The 21,453-nt window shown below is 37.1% G+C and overlaps 1 protein-coding gene across 1 annotated transcript in view; it reads right to left on the reverse strand.

Moving 5' to 3' along the window:
* Window positions 1-21,453, reverse strand: part of ACSS3 (acyl-CoA synthetase short chain family member 3) — a 65,250-nt gene that overhangs the window by 25,011 nt on the left and 18,786 nt on the right. The window contains exons 6-9 of the mRNA XM_054631395.2: window positions 20,644-20,724; window positions 20,466-20,561; window positions 13,528-13,679; window positions 8,627-8,730 (exon numbers count right to left, since the gene is read on the reverse strand). Of these exons, the coding sequence (XP_054487370.2) occupies window positions 8,627-8,730; window positions 13,528-13,679; window positions 20,466-20,561; window positions 20,644-20,724 (433 nt within the window). The remainder of the gene's footprint in view (window positions 1-8,626; window positions 8,731-13,527; window positions 13,680-20,465; window positions 20,562-20,643; window positions 20,725-21,453) is intronic.

Genomic DNA, 21,453 nt, shown 5'->3' on the forward strand with positions numbered 1-21,453 from the left:
CTTAGAATTGAAGGTCAGAAGAGAAACCAGTATTTTTTAAAATGTTTTCTAAATGCTTTAAAGCACGTGGAGTCATAATTTACCATGAACATAATTTACCAAGCATCTATTACCATGAACACATATCACACTTGTGAAGGGCAAATACTTCCAATATAACAGTTCTATTCCTGTCTTCAATTCACTTGTTTGAAAATAAAATCAATGCCCAAATCCATTAAAATTCATCCAAGGCTCACTTTCACAATTATCCAATCCCAGAATATACTTACAAACTGTGGGGGTTGGTATTATACAAATACACAAGGTCTCTGAAGATTTTCTCTGCAAGGAAGGTCCAACTAGTTTAGTTAAGGGTTTGTGGGCCATGACAAATATTAAAACCAAAGCAGAAAATAACTGGTTATCACTAATTGGCAAGCCAGAAGTAAAGCACCAGAAGTTTATGTATTCATTTTGTAAGTACACTAGGGTCCTTTGCCTCTAAATATTATATATGCTATTATAACGTGCATCTTATAAATTGCCTGTAGCAAAATGATAGCCAAGACTAGAGAATGGAAAGCTATTTGGTTGTATTTGGAAGATGTCAGATGACATGTTTAAAAATGAATTAAGTTAGGCAATGCATCAAATTATATTTTCAGACAAAATAAATTTCAAATTATTTTCATCCTACTGTGACATCATAACTGATATATGATGAAATACTAAGAGATAAATGGAAAATTTAAAAGTAATTCCACATCTCAGTGCTAACTGTTTGCTATTTAATTGTTTTGGGGAATCTTAATACATTGCATGCGTAGTAATACCAACAAGATGGAAAAGACAGGTAAAATTACTACTATGAATTCAAGTATCTTTATCAGGATCTAATATCTTAAATACACTCTCTTCCTACCCTCACTTTGAGCAACATAAAAAAGCAGTTGCCATATGACAAGAAAGAGATCAACAAGCTGTAACATCTTCACACTCATACAAACTGGAGGCACTGTCATAGCCATAGCTCATCTCCTTCAGAGAGATGAGACTGCACTATTCTATTTTAACATATCCATTCCTAAACATGTCCCCTCATCTTCTTCATTTGCCTAAATGCAACCCAAATATTCAGTGCACACTAAATATTGCCCATGGCTCAACTTCATGACTTAAGACTGCTTTACAGTTCTTTTGAAATTTTAAGGATGAAAACATTTACACTTCATCCATATTAATTTTGTCCCTGACTGCATGTGGAAAGACAATCAGAAAAGATTAAGATTAATAAGCACTGAGAAACTGAAGCCAAATGGGAACAGAAAAGCTTAATACACACTTTTTATCAATTCTAAGTTAGAAAATGTCAGCACAAATGAGGCAGACTAGAAGTGGCATAGCTAATAATGAACTTGTATCAACACAGAGGAGGAGCTGACCAGTGGGGAAAAACCAGAGTACAGCCATGAGGAAAAGAGAACCTTCACAGAAATGCGAAGTACAGAGATGCATGCTTTTTGTTTTTTTAACTAGAAGGACGTAGTACATTTACTGACTTAACCATGTTCAAATTGCAATAAAGTCCACAAATAAAAATAAAAAAACTTCTTTTTTCAAGCCACAACACTCCAGATCTAGCATCTGGGTACACTTCCCAAAACACATTGAACAACTGAAAGCCATGTGAAATGCACATTTGAAACAACCCTTAAATGAAAAATATTTTTGGAGAGAAGACACTTTGTGAAATATGAAAAACAGTGAACAGCACTGAATGCCACAATAAACCTATGAAGTTGTAATGATTCATTCAAAACAAAGCCACCCTAGAGAATATGCATATAATCCAGACATATCTTCTTTGATGTCCAAGAATGGGAAAACCACACAGAACTGAAAGGTCAGTCTCTGCCTTGGCAATGCTTATGGCCACTAAAAAAACCTTTTCCTCTCTCTCCTTCAATAAGGGCAACCAAAAATCTGTTTGAACTGGGTGTTGTAAGATGACATTTGAAGGAATGATGAGATACTGCTACTAAGGATACACAGTCCACATGCAATTACTAAACAGCAAACAATGGCTGAAACAACCTATATTTTTCATACCCTTAAAGGACAGAATTCAAGTCTCCAGGGGGAGACATGAAAAATGTCATGAATGCCTGTTATAAATTCAGTTAGCCAGTAAATAATGATCAGGGGACTCAGTAAATCAGGGCTGTAGAGGAGCAGAAGTTTCTGCCAAGTAGTTCCCACTCCTGTAGAACTGTTTGCAGGTTATCAGCTTTCACTAAAAAAATATGATCTGAATCTTGACAGGATGCACACATCTTTAAAAAGCATGAAAGTAGTTGAGTCTACACTGAGGCACCTGATAACCTAAACCAGTTGCCCGGACTTTGGAATAAAATTTGTTTCATCTCTTTCATTTCAATTCCAGATTCCTGGTCCCTGTAACTCCGGAACTGAATTTCTGTGACTCCAAAAAAAAAGTCAAGAATTGACTATTTGTTTCAAATCAAACAGCCATCCTTTCTTTAGTTTATCTTTCCCACTGGCTTTGGGTCTGAGTATTTCACGATATTGAACAAAATCACTGGACTGATCTGCAGTTTTGAATGGGGCAAAGTGGAAGGTAACTGAAGAACAAAATGTGGAATCCAGCTGACAAAAGGGAGCTGGAGGTCTTCCCTGACAAGGTAATTCACTTAAAGAACAGTTCTTCAGTGCAAACCTGAAAAGGTTAGCTAACAATTTAGTTGCAAAATCCATCTTTCCAGATACTCATACAAAGGAGATTGTGCACAATGTTGCCAAGGCAACACAATGGAAACACAAGTCTGGGGATCACATCATGCTGCTTGGAGATCACATTAATAAACTCTTTGATTGCCTTAGAAGTAGTCCACTGAAATATATTCATCTGAGTACACTTATCCATGATTCATTTTTTTTACACTGAATTCAATGACACATTTGTATCAGTCCTCATAAAAGCTCTGTATAACCATTATTAAACCACTACATATAATTACCTAACAGCAGTCTGTCCTAATAAAAATATTACCAACGTAGCATTTGCATGTTTTAGAGGTAAGACACAGAAAAGGAAAAGGAATAATTTTAAAAGTGATAGAGTACATTATTAATTATATTACAGAACTTGGAGAATTCCTACCAGAAAATTTTATCACACTGTCTCAGAATATCCAATACAATGTGCACTATAATACAATGTGCAATATAATCTTCCTTGTCAGCAGTCAGAATGTATCAAGCACCATTTGATTTTTGTCCTAATGCCTGCTGCAGAAACCTACTCCTTACTGGATAAAGCAGCCTATTTACATGAAAACACAAAATGTACACAATTGTTTCATAGTTATGCCTGCTAGTGAGCTGATACTCAGGAAATAGTAGATAACTCCAATCTGAACCTACTACACTTGCACACTCTGTAACTTTCATTTCCATAGTACTCAACTGAAGTTCTATGGAAACGTCTCTGGACTGAGATTTTATGCAAGCCATATTTTATCACTGAATTTTCAGCTTCAGTTCTATTTCATCTGAATTTTTCTATACATCCTCAAAGGCAGAGTCTCAAAACGCTTTTATTTAAAAACATCAAGAGAAAAAAAACCTCTTTGTATCCTATACTCATTATGAATAAATGGAAATCTGACTTACCATTTTCTCAAAATGTAAAAAGTGGTATGGCAGAATTTCATTTTTTTAGCTAACATGAAAGCAGCTAAAGATGTTTAACACAAACTTTCAGAGCCTTTTGCTTGCACAGCTCAACCTCCTGGCTGTTTCCCTTTTTTTTCCTAGAATTCAAAGCTAGCTCCAAAATCAAGGTAAGCCATACTCACATTTCTTTGTCTATTGAGGCCCCTCTCTCAGAATGAGGGTAGTCACACAGTAGATACAACCCAAACACTGTTTAGGCTACTTCAAATAAATTTGGAAAGGCTCCTTGTAACTGAACTAACTGCAATACTAAAACAGAGCAACTATATCATTGCCTTAAAATACAACTACAGAGAGAGAGAAAACAAGATCCAAAATGTGCATTCCACTTCCCATTAAAAAAAAAAAATCACAAAACATAGGTAAATAAGACCAAAAAATTATCTCTCTCAAAAAAAAATCTTTTTTTTTGACAATCAATTTAAGGCTTACAGGATATCTTGGAGCAGGATAGTCTTCTTTCCCTATTTAGTGTCTGCAAGACTGGAATAAGTGTACTTACTTCACAGGGGTGTCAAAAGTATTAATTGCTTGTGTTTGCACAACTTTGAAGATGAAAATTGCTATTGAAGTGCTAAGTGCCAATTTGTATAAATAAGCAAAAACTTAACACCTGCACCAACCCAAGCAAAATTCTCCTCTCTCCAGGTACAGTTGAGCATAGGATCAGAAGATCAGAAAATAACATTCTTTCATCCATTGCCATATCTCAAAAGAAAACAGCAAGTTCTCCCCAGTCCTTACTGACTGAAATCTTCCTTGCCACTCACTGATGCTGTGACTTCTATTTCACAGTTTGTAAGATGCGCTTACTGTACTTGTAACACAAACATTAACATTTAAAATGAGTGTTATTGATGAAGGTGTACTGACACAAATCAGTTTTAAGCAATCAGCTTTTCCAGGTGTAGCTGCTTTGAAGTCCCTTAACGAAAGATTACTTCTGTTTCAAAGTACTGTTTCAATTCACAGTGATTTCAAATACACACCATAAATCGAAATTTCAAGAACAAATGAAAGAAATCCACCTTTCCTTGTCCATACTAATTTATTTCTAGTTATATATATGGCAAAGGGGCCAAGTGCTTTAAAGACATCTCACTAAACCTGAAGAAGGAAGTGGTTAACACTCCTATTTTATAATACTTTTGTCAGCCTTTTGTTTCCCCCACACTCATTTCCATCTCCAAATGATGGCAGTCACTTCTCATCTCTACAAAACTCATCCTTTCCTTACCTTTCTCAGTCATTAACAAAGGAATAGAAATTATTCCATTATGCAAGAAACACTATTTACCCAGATACTTCTCCTCCTCCATCTTCTGCTTTAGCCTCAGCTCAAAGAGTCAACATAACTGCTGAAGGTCTACAGTTTTCGAGCAAAATTAAGATGTCAGAATTTCTCAGAGTTTTGCAATGCTCTTGTTTTGAAAGAATGCAGGTAAGTATCAGCTCTGGGAATAAGTACCAATTTGTCAGACTAGCAATGGTCAAAAGTATTTTCATATGTAGAAGTAAGACAGAAACTTTCAATCTGAAGTATAACAAAATAGCAATTTCCAACTTCAGCTGCAATTAAATGGCAAAAAAAGACAATTCATTTTGTTATAAAAAATGCATTTTTAAAACTTATTAGTTCTACATAACACAGCTAATAGTTTCAACTTCCTCCTGACAGAAGTGATTAGGGTTTTTTATTGTGTTTTTAGCATGCCGCTTTTTATTTTGGAGACAGTTCAGAAAATTGTTATTTCTGAATTTGTGGGTCCTTATTCTGTCATCAGTCACTAACCTTGCCTATTTCTAATGAATTAAACAGCCAGTTATCGATTCTATAAAATATTTCACATTCAGTACATAAGCCTTTAACCAGATATACTGAAATCCAATACTGTTGGTTTAAATGGCTTTTCAAGCACAGAAATCTATTTTCAACATTTTGACAAGTGACAGATAAGAATGAAAGTGACAGAACTGCTTGTTTTTTCACAATTAATGGCATTTATTTTGTATTCTGCTAAAGCAGAGGTGAGTGAAGAGCAGAAGGGAAGACTGTTTTCACCTGCAGCAATGGCTGCTGTGCTGCAGGACCCAGGAGTCCCGTGGATGGCAAGGTGACCGTGAGCCTGCAGTGCCTTCATGGCCAGGAGGGCCAGTGGCACCCTAGGGTGCATAGGGAAGAATGTGACCAGAAGGTTGAGCAATGTGATCTTCTCCCACAGCTCAGCCCTAGTGAGGCCACATCTGGAGTCTTGTGTTCAATTCTCCACAGCTCAAGAAAGACAAGGAAAGGGTACAAGTAGCAAGTCCTGCCAGGAAACCTGCTCCAGCATTGGCTCCTCTCTCCATGGATCTACAGGTCCCTGCCAGGAGCCTGATCCAGCATGGGCCTCCTACAGGGTCAAAACTTCCTCTCAGGCATCCACTTGCTATGGTGTGGGTCTCCTTCATGGGCTGCAGGCGGATCTCTGCCCCCTGTGGACTTCCACGGCTTGCAGGGGCCAGCTGCTTCACCATGGTTTGCACCATGGGCTGCAGAGGAATCTCAGCTCCAGCATCTGAAGCACCTCCTCCCTCTCCTTCTCCACTGACCTTGGTGTCTGCAGAGTTGTTTCTCTCACATGTTCTCACACCACTCTGGCTGCAATTACAGCTTCGCAATAACTTTTTTTCCCCTCACTTTTGAATACGTTACCACCATTTCTAATCGGCCCAGGCATGACTGGCAGCACATCCATCTTTGGAGCTGTCAGGGATTGACTCTGCCAGACATGAAGGAAGCTTCTGGCAGCTTCTCACAGAAAGCACCCCTGTAGGCCTTCTTGGGAGGCATCCAGTATTTACACACATTGAAGAAATGTTAGCCAGACTTCTCAGTGATGCCCACTAACACAACAAGAGGCCACAGGCACAAACTAAAACTAGGATATTCCATCTGAGCCCAAAAAATATGCCTTTACTGTGAGGGCAGTCACACACTAGCACAGGCTAGCCAGAGTGGCCAGAGAATCCCCATCCATGGAGATACTCAAAACTAAACAGGATCCTGAGCAACACTCTCTCTGATCTTGCTTGAGAAGGAGTATGAAATTAAATGAGCTCAGGAGGTCCTCATTAACCTAATGACTCTGTGATTCTTGCTTCCTTATCCCTTGAAGTTCAGTTCTTTGATAGGAACTGAATTAGTACATTTTTTCCTTCAGACTGAAGGCCTCGCTTTCATTCAACAGCTCACATTTCCACACAGATCACTTGGGTCTTCACTCTAATCAAATTATTAAGTGCTCTCACAATATATTTAAAATGACCTTAGTTCACTAAGTCATGGTACAATTTAATTTAAGAGTATGCCCTGAATATACAAATCAAGAAACACACTGTAGTCTGAGCTGAGACTTGGTCTTTGAAAAAGGTCTAAAACACAGTCTTACCCCTATACAGTGTAAGTTCCATTATATCCATATGCCTAAAATCTCTCATTGATGTTTATATACTTGAGATACATCTGAAAGAACACTGTAACATGAAACTTCTGCACTAAACATATGCAAAAGCTATGGCAATTTTGTATATGTAATATATCTTTATATCTGCAAAGACAGACAAAAATACATACCAAACCACACAAAATTACATACAGTAACATTGATTATTGACAGTTCAGTGATTTATCAAAGACATTATTTGATCTTTTAGCCCTTTTCAGTTAATTTCTCATTCTGCATCATTTAAGCCTGCCTACAGACATTAGGATCATAGTGAACTGAATGAAACAGAGGTCTTTTGCCTTGTATTGATCAGCTAATCAGCAGATTAAACCCAGGTTAAATTAAAAATTACACTACTGTCTCTCTCTAATTGATCAGCTAATCAGCAGATTAAACCCAGGTTAAATTAAAAATTACACTACTGTCTCTCTCTAATTTTTCAGAATTTACCTAAGATTGTGTTTTGGGTTTTTTTAATAAAAACAATGCATTTTAAGCCTCCTCAACTATCTAATTGCATAACATATAGATGAAATACCAGTTTCTCACTTTCTCTCTAATCTTCTATAGCTTCTATTTGATCTATCATGGGAGAACCTCAGAAGGTTTTTCTTTATAGAGAAAGAGACCACACATCTTAAATCAATGATCCACAGAAAACACAAGAGGTACTCTTGGAAGGGAGCAAAGAAGGGAGGGAGGCAGGCAGGCAGGAAGGAGCTTTTGTAATACATTGCCACTATTTAATCAGCAATGTGTGTAAGAAGCAAAATGCAAACTTGATTTTCTAATAGTGAAATTTAAAGATATATGAATCCACAGTTATAAGGAAATACATTTGATCAAGTCTTAATCCAGGATTCAACTAGGATTTTTGCAAAGTTACACACAGACTGGTACTCTGATTCCTTCATTGCAGTGAAACAAATAGGAAACACTCTAAAATAATCACTAGAAGTTGGATGACATCCATACAGAACAGTATTAAAGACCAAGGAGTCTACTCTATGCAGCAGATTGTTTGTTTTTAATTAAACAAATTATATATGCAAAAAAACGAGGTTTAAGCCTTAAATAGCAAACAGTCTGTCACATAACGATCACACATGCAAACAACATAAAACACACCTGGAAAAATACTAATACAAACTTATTTTTTTAAACATGGGTAGCAGAAAATACCTTCTTTATATAGCTTTTACAAATGTCACGTTTTTCTAAAAGTACCCTGAAGTCACTTTTCAGACCACTTTCAAAAAGCATTCTTCCTGCTTGAATTTTTTTTTTACATTTATTTACATGTTCATGGCAAGAAAAAACTATTTTACCTTCAGACTCAAGAAACAAGCCTGAAAATACTCTCCTCACTGTATTTTACAAAGGTATTTTAAACCACTCACCAGTTTGCCACCAGTGGTCCAAGACAGGTACCTTGAAGACTCTTTTTGACCATTCTAGCGTGTCCACATCACAGTGCTCGCCAGCTACAAACATCATTCTGAACCTTTAAATAAAAAAAAGTCTGTATCTTGATCTGGATGTGGAAAGGGAAACAAGATAATGAATACAATAAATGTCTCTGGTCACTGTCCCAGAAAAGGGAAAATAAAAAGGAGGACTTTTTGTTTTCTCTTTCCTACTAAGTAACAACTAGAATATCTGCAGCATTAATTTAAGCTACTTAATACTTCATCATGTAAAAGAAACTTTATTTGCTGAATGCACATACCTTGGGAGACCAGAGGCAAGCAACTGTCAGTTGAAGTAAAAATAATTAAATGCTCTGTACACAAAAACTAGGTAGATATATTCATTAGCATTGCAGTACAATCTCCCACAGCCATATGCATGCCATTGGCATTTTGTTTCACTTAAAGTCCTTCCTGAGTGCATTTTGAATGAAGACAGCTGCTGAACACAGGATTTCACTCTTGTCCTTCAAAAGTGGACAGAAACTGCACTGATTTTGTAAAGCCAGTAGATTTGTAGCCACAGAAAGAGAGAATTCTTAGATCTGGTTGGTATGACACAAATTTCACTTCAGAGAGATATAATTTAGAAACACTACGAGTCTCATCTTTCCATGGAAATGAAATCCAGAAAGCAAATTAGACAAACAGCAAGAACATATAAGACTTAGGGAAAATTTAAGATATTCTGTTATCCCTTGAGCCAAAAGCAAAATTCCTCTCTTTTGAATTGCCAGCTTTAATAATCAGATTCAATAATCTGCAGGCTAAAGATCAACTTTATATTATGAGAAGGAGAAAAATTAGCTCTTTGGCAAACTTAAAGCACAAAACCATCAAAAAGAGTATCAAAGCAAAGTGCCACAAATCTAAGCATAAGTACCATGGAATTATTTTCTCCTCTCAAGCAGTATAGCAAAACAAGGGATGCCAATGGCTATGAAATGCCCCACTGAGAAATTTTTTTAAAAGCCCACTTAAAACTTCAAAGCATGTCAGTCCAACTGCTACTGCAACCATCCATCCCTGCAATGCAGTTAATTGAGAAGAAAGGTCCTACAGCCTCTCTGTTAAATAAATGTCCTCAGCTGTTCTGAAAACCTACATTCCTAACATGAAATACAGCACAATCAAGCTTTTAGGCCCTATACAGGAGTTCAACAGAATGGCCTTCAAATTTCACCTGACATACAGGGGACAGATCAATGTTCCTCATGATCCTGAAGCAATAAATATTGTTCAACAAAGCACGTACATTTTGGTGTCACTCCAAGCACAGAAGAAACAACATCTCCAAACTATTTACCAAAAACTTAAATTTTCATATGGTTAATAATGTGAGCTTCACTTTTACAAATTAAAATACTTTGGAACAATTTTTTTTTTTTAAATTCTGGAATGCACACACCAGTTGGCGGGGGGGGGGGGGGGGGGGCATTCTGGCAAAGAAAAACTCTGTCTGCATGATACTACATAAGCTTTTTTTCCTAAAAATACAGCAATGAAGGTTCATTTGCACCTCTAAACATTGCCTGGAAATAAAGAATTCTTACTAATTTTTAATGCATGTGGACACCACATACATACATATATATATATACACACACACACATATATATAAATATATATATATATATATGTGTTTCTTTGTTTAATTATTTATTTAAACATGCAAAGTTTAAAAAAATGTTTTCACATCTTCTGATTTTTCTCCATGGATGTGCTTGTTCATTTCCTTCCCTAAACAGATTTTACCTTGGATATGAGAATCTAAGCATTAGATGTTTGAGTGACAGTCACAGAGAAAGACACAGAACACAACTGCAGCTCCACAAGGCTGTTCATGAGCACAGTTCAGGACTCCACCAGGACAGGCCACGTATGATCAACAGCAGCACAGAGTAGGAGGCAGCAGGGAGAACTGCATAACGTACTTTGATTGTAACAAGTTCTGGGTCTTAATTATATATCCTCCTAGCAGCATATGTGAAATGTCAAATCTATGAGAAAATATTTCCTTCTAATAGTTTTGAATTTGCTACTTTAATTTCACTTCCTCTTGTTCCTGCATTACGAGACAGATAATGGAAGTTTCTTATCTACTTTATATTCATTATTTCTGCACAGTTTTTATGCAGCAGTCTCATATTTCTTTTTAAAGTCCATTATTATTGGGCATCAGATGAACACAACCTAGAATCTTTAAATGCTCTTGATATAAAATTGCAGAACATTCTCAACTGACCAAAAGTCAAGGAAGCAGAGTAGACTACTGGACACAAATGGCAAATTACTTGTACATTAATCCAAACTGCTAAGCTGTTGCCACATTTCATGTAAAACCATCACTTGTCAATTGTTTGGAAATTAGAACAATCCAGCTCACAACAATTATGTCAATTGTAGGATGAAGTGTGATTCAAGTATAGGAAGAGCTAATGGCTTGGTATTATGGAACTACCTTCTGAAGAGGAGAATGGATTCAAAGAGCTGAACAGAATATGCTTACGTAGACAAAGCTCATGGAATTTGGATGTTACTTGTTTTTCCAACACAAAAGGCAGCAATGCTCAGCAGCACTGGATATTATCAAAAGCTATGTCTTCAGATCTCTGTAAATAGGTGGTTGAACAGGGCTTTTGACCTACACTACTGAAAACTAAACATCTGTTTTACTGTTAGGCATGAGCTGTGTTTTAGACATAGGTGGAATTTTGTGTCAAAAGTAAAGAAATTTCAAGATTTGGCTCCAATAGACACAAGAAATTTAATGCACACTAGAACCTTTGGAAAACTCATATATATAATTTTGTGCAGAGGCCAGTGATGCCACAAACATCAGTTCTTAACAGAAATTTATTTCACTTACATCATTTCAAAAGAACACAAGTTAGTTTATAATGCAGTTTACTGATGTAAATCAAATGCTCCCTTATGTATGGAAGCTGGCATTGCCTACCACCTCTTTTTTCATCAGTAACTGCCTTTTTTAACATTATTTTTTTTAAGCGACATTGACTTTTACCATTTATTTAACAGAACTTTTCAGAAATAAAATGTACCATGGTGGAAACCTCTTTCAGGACTGCATTCCTGGATGCAGTCTCTAAAGTAAGGATCCGTTTTAGTGCATGTAGCACAAGGACATTTCAAAGATTCTTCACCATGTAACAAAGAAGAAAGCATCACAGATCAAGTAAATGAACTAAAAGTAAGAATGCTTTCAAACTGAATCAGACATAATTCACTTGACCTTGAATAGAAAAGTCTATCCAAGTAACACCCAAACCCAAGGATTTCCCTAGAATGGAAATTTTAATCACTTGATAGACTTTCTTAACAACTGTACCTACTAGATATTAAATGATGCATAAGAGGGTTTAGTAAAGAGACCTCACATCCCAGTGAACTACATGGTCCAAAGCTGAGTGAATTATGAGACAACTAAAGCTGCAGACAAGTGGAGAAGCTCATTTGATATGACTGAATAGGAATGATGAAATACCTCTTTATATCTGTGGCAACGGATACTGCAAGGAGACTCTGAGCTAGAATTCTCATCTGGCCAGAGAATGTGACAATTTACAAAGCAGGTAAGCAGATTTCCCATTAAATGAATACTCTAAAGACAAAGTAATTGTCTAAGAAATGCCAAGGAACAGCAATTAAATTTTCTAGAATCTGAATCACTTTCTTGTCAATTAACGTCATAGGACAATAGCGCATTACTGTCTCAAATGAGCTTCTTTCTTATTTCAGGGAGGAGTAAAGGCTGATGATAGCAGTCAAAACAGATGGAAGAAAGTAATGATAAGTTTGTAATGAATACCTCAGGAAAAAATCCAGCTCACTAATAATAAACTTTCCTGAGCAATTAAGAATGTGGAGGTCTAACGAAGCTTCCCTTCTCTTTGAACAAGTGTGGTAATAGATGTTCTTGTGACTGAACACTGCCTATACAGTCTGACACAGTCCCTGTTTGATGCTGAGCAAATCATTCAACTTCAATATTAGATGTGGTCCAAACCCACATATTTTTTTCATTTTTAGAATGTTTACCATAAGATACAGAAACTTTGAGTGTAGAAGTATTGAACACTCACAAACCAAGTTACTATGAGAAACACTTCATAAATATAATGCTAACACCACATTTTAAGCATATAATACTACAATCTTTCAAACAGTGGTATTTCAGTGGTTCAGATTAGATATTCGAAACTAACAGAAGACTTTGACCTTAATCTCTTTGACTCAGCTTCCCATCTGCAAAATACAGATAATACCATTCTCTCACCTCACAGGGGATTTATGAGGATGAACTCAGCCAAGACTTTGAAGCATGCTGATAGTATAGTGATAAGCACCTTAAAAGCAGTACAAGACATAAAATAGCCCTTTGGATACATAATCATAAACAATAATGAAGTTTTGGGGCAACAACCAAAACATTGACTAGCTTCTGATTAAACAAACACTAAAGATCCTGTGCATCCTTAACAAAATGAGAGGTCATGCAGAAAAAGCAGTATGGGATGACATAATCCAAGACTGTATTACAGAGTATAAGCACAGGAGAGTAAAGTAAAAGATGGGAGAGGAATTCTAACTCAGTAAAAGCTCTTAACATTAGAGTCATAGACTCTTTAACAGCTTTCATCTCCTCAAAACTATCAGTAGAAATTTGCAAGCTAGCATGTATACACTTAAATTTTCAAGAATAGATTAAAATAGCACTCTACAGAGGTGGGCAAAACCCCAGATTCTCTGTTACTCTTAGCTCATGCAGCCTGCTTCTGGAAAAAACTGCTTCCAGTGTATCCTTACTTCACCTTTTCAGCGAGTACTGCTTTCCCAAGGCTGCCTCAGGGTCCTGCTGACGGATTGCTCTAATTGCAGTTGGTGAAGTAAAGAAGGCAGCTACTTCATGCTCTGCTAGCACACGGAAATAGGCACCAGCATCTGGCGTTCCCACAGGCTTCCCCTATGGAGAGAATAATTTAAAATGTCACAGGACAAAAATATCTCATAATTCCTTGACAGTTCAAGCCTTGAGCACGTAACAGTAGTGGTAGCACAGCAACAGAAGTAATTTCAAGTAAGACTTCAAAGGAAGCTTTGTTAAAAATAATAATACTGTGAAAGTATTCACTGGTAGAAATAAATTCACGAGCTTTGGGAACCATGCCTTACATGAACACAGCACATACTAGTTACTACTTAGAAAATTAGGACAAATGGACATGCAAATGAAAAGACAGAGACAAAGATATGTTATTGCACTGGCAGCAGAGAGAGAGTCATGTCTACATCTACCCTGAGATGCAGTTTAGAAAACACCCACACTCCCTCTGAACAAGGAGTCTCTGGACACACTGGCACTGCAGCTATATTCCCATGCACAGATAGCTTTTTCTTACCTAGAAATTTTTCTCAAATCTGGAAAGATTGCCACTTAGCTTCTTACAACTGACTTTTTGGAACCACGATATCCCACATGTAGCCTGGAGAGATCCTAAAGGGCCCCTATTCTGTTTTAGTGTGCTACCAGATTGTGGATTGGTTTTGGGGTTGGGGTTTTCTTGAGCTTAGTCAAGGGGCATACCCAAGAGAATTGTAAACAGAAGTAATCATTTATGACAAATTGTTCAATGGAAAGTAATCCTAATAAAAAATAATCAAGAATACCTTTTTATGGTGTTGAAAATATGATAAGCAGTCAGCACAGAATCATATAGTCACAATCTCACTGTAAGTGTAATTACCACAGCGCACGAACTGCTCCATACATATTCTGAAATTAGAGGGTGATGCTAATGTAGAATGAGTTTTAGCTCCACAGGTATCACCATAACCTTTTCACTGGAAAGGCCACGCTTAGAAGATGAACTTTGGCAGAGCACGCAAGTCGAGAGACACACACTTTTCCTACTGCATCCAGCTGGGCCTGAACACTGGCAAGAGCACTGGTGAACCATTAATCAGATTCAAAGAACACAGGACAGCCAAGGCTGGATATGTACCAGTGGTTTTGCAGCTTTATGGTGAGATACTGCTCCTGCTGAGAGGAGTTATCAAAAAAGAGGAGCACCACAAAAGATTTTAAAAATAAGACAAAACAGAATGCACAATTGAAAAGCTATTTTTTGAAAAGGATTAAGCAGGCAGTAAGAAACAAATGGAGAGAAAATAAATTTCCAGAAGAGTAGTATAATCAACACAAAAAGCCCTCTTCCTGCAATTAGCCTATCATTAATTTCAAAAAAGAAATGCAAAATGATGCTTGCTTAGAAAGTGAGTTATGTCCTTTTTCCTGTCAGATAACACACAGTACCTGTCAGATAATACACAGTAATAGAAAAATCTTTTACCAGACTGTCTTGAAACATCTCCCCAGCAGACCACTTCATCACAACTTTCATGTGTTCATCAGTGCTTGTTCATGAACCTGTTTGTTCAAGTTGACACTCTCTCCCTGTAATATTCACTATACCTGCAAATCTGTAGGCACCTACTTCAGAGTTCAAGCCCACATCACTAGTGCTAAACAAACAGCCTCAGACTGTGAAAAACACCAAATTGCCGCAAGCTTCTCATGAAGTAATTATGTACTTGAATTAGTATCAGTCATCTTGGACACCAAAACACCTAGCTGTGGAGCAAGGTGAACTTGGTTAGTCAGCCAGTAATAAATTAGGCTGTTACTTTTAACCAAATGTAAATATCCAGAGCCCATAAAAGGGCTATGTGGTCCTGAGCACACCCACTCCCTCCCAGATCCTGCTTCACACCTGATCTTTGCCTGAGCTATGTCACAGACATGCTTGTGCCTCAAACTTTCAGCAAGCCCGAGCCTGACAGCATCTTCTACACAAACTGTTAAATCTTCAGGAGTGCTCAGGTAAACATGCAGGACTCTGACAGGTCGATATTTATGTCACAGGTAAGCTAAAGCAGTTTAGGTTTGGAGTTACCAGATACAGGAGAAAACCAAATAAAAGACAAACAGTAGAAAGAGGAGAAAATTCACCTGACAGCTGATGGGACATATAACACAGAGAATAAGATATTCATTTACGGAGGAAAAAAAAATCTGGCACAGGTATAAAATATTCTTACAGATTCTGCAGAAAAACTTCCCAATGGGAAGAACCAGACTGAAATGGTTAATGGCTCAAACATTTTTAAGATCACTGAAGTAGTTTGCCCACTGTAGCAAAGTGTGCAAAGAAGCTCATCTGCAACCAAAGTCCATCCCTCCAAATATTCCTCCTCATGGGAATTCTGACTGTGAGTTAAGCCACCTAAGGGAACTTGAGATAAGATAAAGGTGGCACTACGTCCAACTACCTCTAGGAGAAATAAACAGGGCTGGGAAAGAAGAATGCATCCAAGAGGGAGGAGGTGAGTTTTTGGGAGTGTGATGGCAAAACCTCTGGTCCACATAGGATAGAGGTGTCCCTCCCACCACCAGGGGACTACCACGTGAGAGACGACTCTCATGTCTTAGAAGGGGTCATAAACCACCAGAGATCCCCAAAGGTCCCCAGACTCTTTCCTCATAGGACTGCAAGTGATTCAAAGTTTTGCAATGTATTCAGAATCTGCTGCATAAGACAGTGTAAAACTCCCTCATAGGGGAGGTGCTTGGGCATTCATGTATGTACAATGTGTCGCAGACACCTTTTCATGAAAATCCTTTCCTTAGGATTTTTTTCCTCCTGAGAAGCTGAGAGGCCTCAGGAACAAAATGTAAACAATGGTTATCTGCTACTGTGGAATGCAACAGGTGGATCCATGATTGGCCCATCTTGGATATATATTATTAATGGCCAATCACAGCCCAGCTGGCTCGGACAGAGAGTCTGGGACAGCTGCCTTTGTTATCATTCTTTCCTTTCTATTCTTAGCTAGCCTTCTGATGAGAACCTTTTCTTCTATTCTTTTAGTACAGTTTTAATGTAACATACATCATAAAATAATAAATCAAGCCTTCTGAAAAATGGAGTCAGATCCTAGTCTCTTGTCTCAACATAAGACCCCTGTGAACACGGTCACATACAATGTATATTACAATGTATATATTATGTACAATGTATACAATGTATATATATACAATATATATTAATTCCCATTGAATTCTATATTTCATGGGACACCCACCACAGAGAAGACCAGAAGAAGAGGATGAACAGGATGCCCTAGATTCACAGGGCAGTAACTAACTTTCCCCTAATTTGTCTCCCTTTCTATCCCCCCTCCTCTTTTTTATATTTCTTTCTATCTCTCTCTCTACCTCATATTTACTGATAAATAAAATCCATGCTATTGACTATGGCATATGGTCTTGTTTGCACCTTAATTAATCTCCCTTATAATCAGATTGTAACACATATCTGAGACAGTGAAAATTAATTTCAGAGCTCAAAACCTACAAATGAAATTGCCAGAGAGAGTAGTCATTTATTATACGAAAATTTTAAGAAGTACTACCATATTCCATGAAGTCTTATTACCACATGCAATTTTTATTTTTAAAAGTTAGCAATATAAACAGTAAACCACAGTGTAATTGAATTCAGAATATGTTGACAGACTGCTGAGTCAACTGGGGACTGAGGAAATGAGACACTTCCACTGGATTTCTGCAGGGATCAGTTCAAAACCAGTATTTGCATCAATACTGGAGATGAAAATTGATTTTTAAAAATTACTGGCAATAATATCTATGGTTGACAGGAAATGAGAGCACAGTAAACAGGACAAAGGCAGTCAGAAAGAGAGTGATCTGTCTCACCTAACTTAAAAGAGAAAAGTAAGAACAGATACTTCTTGTATGAACTAGGAAGATTCTCACAGAAAAGACCTACCAAGAGACTGAGACAGACAGACAGACAGGGAAATCTTTCTGGAAGCACTTTGATTTAGCATGCTATTTATGAGATGTCAAACAGCTAAGCAGACATCCGGAGACAATGTGCTGATGATTTATAATTTCATACATGATTATCAAAAAAGATTCACAGACACCAAGAATTACCAAGGGAATAGGAAAGATCTTGTATGGAGAAAGTGAGAAGCCACCAGCAGAGATTACTTGAGGGAAGAGACGCAGAAGAGCTATAATAAAATATCCAAAAACTCAGGAGTAAAAGTGCATCAATTCCCTTTATGCCTGACCCCTAACAACAATGGGATCTTCAATTACCACTAAATCCAAAATTATGAGGAAATTTTCTCTGTATAGAAAATGTACTGCATGCCACTAAAACCTGCTGATGCCAAAGCACACACAAAATCCTGACACATCAGGACTCAAAAGAATATGCCCACAGAGGCACTCAGCCTTCTTATAATGACCCTGCTGCCAAAGTTCCACTGAAGACTTGAGACAACATGTCCTACTGAATTTGCTCCACAATCAGTATGTATGATGGCAGAGTGATCCCTGCCAGACCTCAGAGACAGTGTTTGCTTTGTAAGCTGATGATACTGGCTTACAAAAACAGCAGGAAAAGCTGGATATCTACAAGAACTGTGCCAAAGAAGAGTAGTTTCAAACCTGTTGCTCTTACGTATCCTGCAAATCTGCTGCAACTGCAGGACTCCAGAGAGCCTTGTGAGAGACTCCAGGCACACAAGATGCTACAGCTCTGTGTGGAACAGTAGGTCCTCCTCTGACCTAGACCACTCAAATGAAGTCCTTAATGCCTGGTTCTTGACAAGTGTGGGTATCCTCTTCCTTACGCTAGTTCAAAATCCCAAACACTACAATGCTGCCTTTCCCCTGATATCACAGGACCACAAATAGTAACTAGACTTTCTCTTAATACTGCCCTGTTGCTTACAGCTTGAAACCCTATTAGCAAGAGCAACCCAGAGTGGGCTGTGAGACTTCAGGTGACTTATTTGTTGCTGTTGTTTTGGAGAAAAAAACACAGGATAGATTATTTAAACCAAACAAAACAAAACAAAAAATACACTTGCTTTTGAATTCAAAAGAATTCATCACCATTTTTGCATTCTTGGAAACAGTGCAACAGCAAGTGAAAACTAAAAGCATAATTTCCATAGTAATTTTTGAAATGATAAGTTGTCACCTAAGTAGATTAAAAATAAACAAAACACTTGAATTAGTGAGGGTATGAAGTCAGCATAATTTATATTCAATAGTGGTTGTCCACATGCAAAAGGAATGTGATGTTCTTCCCCCATCCCCAAAAGTGATACTCCCTAACCCAAAATATTTAATTAGGCAACGTTTAGGAGACTTGACTAAAAATTTCAGAATATTTACTATTAATGCAGTCTTCTGAGAAGAGGAAAAATTATGCACTATTCTCTTTATAAATATTGCTTTTATTCCTGTGTGTACAGACACTTTCCTTTTCTTCCCATTATTAACCCTCAAAAAGATGACACTTATGTCATGAACACTGTCTGAAGCCTTGATTAGTGGCATCTTGGAGAAGAAAAATGGGAAATGTCCTATTTCTTTTTAATAAGATCTCACCAAGAGGAAATAAAGACAAAGCAGATATGTATGTCAACTTGATACTAAGTCTAATTTTTCTTTATGTTTACTGTTAAAAAAAATAAGATTTATACTCCTTTTTTTTACAACAGTTTAAATTCAGAGGTACCTTTACAATTACAATAATCACGTTGATCCCCATACATTCACATGGAGATAAAACTTCACTGTAAGATGACTGTGCAACAGAAAATGCTGAAGGACTCCTTATTTCACTTCCTTCTTGGCTTACTCTAGAACTGCAAGAATGAAAACCTCTTCATTGCAGTGATTCTCTTCTGACAATTCATGCAACAATTTTAATGTGGCCTAGCACATTGTCAGTATTCAAAAACAGTCACTATAAAACTACCAAAGTCTTTTTATTATCTGGAAGTGCTTGCCAATTTTCTTACACCGCTTTCCTCTTCTGCTTAACTACTGTGGTAGTGCTGAGTTAATCCCCTTAGAATGAAGAATCTAATTAACATCTATTAGGCATTTAAACATTAATTAGACTATAGTAATTAATACTCAAGCTAATACAATATTTAAGTCTACGATGGGCATTTCTGCTACTGGGTGAAGTTTTTGCTCTTTGTTACTCAGAACAATCAGCAATAAATTCTGTAAAAATAACAATGTAAGGCAGCATGATTACTTTTTTGAGCAGCAAAGTAAGGATGCCCCAGACCACTCTTAACTGGGTCTCCTCTCCCCACCTCCACTAGTTTTCATCCCCTGAAGGGAAGGACTAAGTCCCAAATGTCATCTGTGTCTTGGGTTCAGTTTCCTTGAGTGGTAAAGAGGAAAGAAGAGACAACTCTCATTAGAAGTTCTGGTTCCAAGCATACAGTTCTCAGTTGCATCCAACTAAGCTCCACTAAGTATTTTTCATCACAAGACATGCAAAACACAATGCCCTCTCCTAATTCCAAAATAAAGGTAGTTTAATCAATAACACAGGTACACTCCACCATCTGTCATTTCTAGTTCTGTTGTTTCAGGGCTCCTTATGCCTCTAACCATCACCCTTCACACAAATGTAGACAAGCTTCAAGGACAGTAAAGTAAGTTTTCTTTAAAAATTACTGCAATAGGTGGGAGAGTATAAATATTGAAGATACACACACAATTTAAATATCTGTGGCATGAAGAATAGACAGGCATAAACAGGATCATCTGGATCATCAGTTGAAGGAGATCCTGCCATTTCCAAGGAAGGTGTTTTAGACTTTTTAGAAGGTTTTTTCATACCTCATACAAAACCGTAGTATTACCATGAAGGAGAGGTCCATAGCAAATGTAGGAATGACCAACAACCCAGCCTAAATCAGAAGCTGCCCACCATACCTAAAATTAAATATAAATAAAATTATAGTTAGGAGTAATAAAAGGCATTAAAAAAATTTACATGACATTTAAATAGAATTACCTCACCAGGTTTGAGGCCGTATACAGCGGACATGGTCCAGTTCAGCATAACTGCATAGCCACCAGTTGGTCTCACAACACCCTAAATGAGAAAATTTGAGTATTTAAGATCAAGATTTGAAGGACACAATCATAATGCTGTGTTCAATTAAATGCTAAGGATTTAGCAGCAATGGAATCAAAGTTGTCCAACTTCAATACTTCTTACTCAAGAAAAGGATCTATTCCAACAAGAACATGTGAGCACCTCCACTGAAGTAATTTTTGAAAACTAAAACCAAACATACAATAAAGCAAACATTCAGAAGATAACTAACAAAGCTAAAATTCTCTCATAAAAGTTGGATATACAAATATTCACTTAATATATACTGACAAAAAATAAGAGTTAAAGTATTTACCTCACTTAAACAGTACCATCCCAATGCTAGGCATATTTTAAACTCATTGCCTAGTTTATCTATATCATCTTCACACCTGCAAAGTAGATGATCCCTGAAAAAAATGGGGTGAATTACTCCCTCAAATGTCCCTTTTTGCTCTGACTCTTTTTAAAGATGTCAGAGTATATTCTTGAAAGTTTACTATCCAGCATGCATGAATGCTAAATGAATACCTCCCCAGTCTTGAACTAAAAGAGGGATCTGAAAATTAGAATGAGAGGTCATCAACAGCATCATGCACCTTGGTAAACCAAAAACCAGCTCTGGAACATCATTAAAAGGAAACTTTTAGACATATTTTGCAATACTAGTATGGTCAATATATATTCCTAGAAGAAAGAATTAAGTAAACTACGTCCTGGTGTCCT

This window comes from Agelaius phoeniceus, chromosome 5, assembly GCF_051311805.1.
Source record: "Agelaius phoeniceus isolate bAgePho1 chromosome 5, bAgePho1.hap1, whole genome shotgun sequence".
Taxonomy (NCBI): Eukaryota; Metazoa; Chordata; class Aves; order Passeriformes; family Icteridae; genus Agelaius; species Agelaius phoeniceus.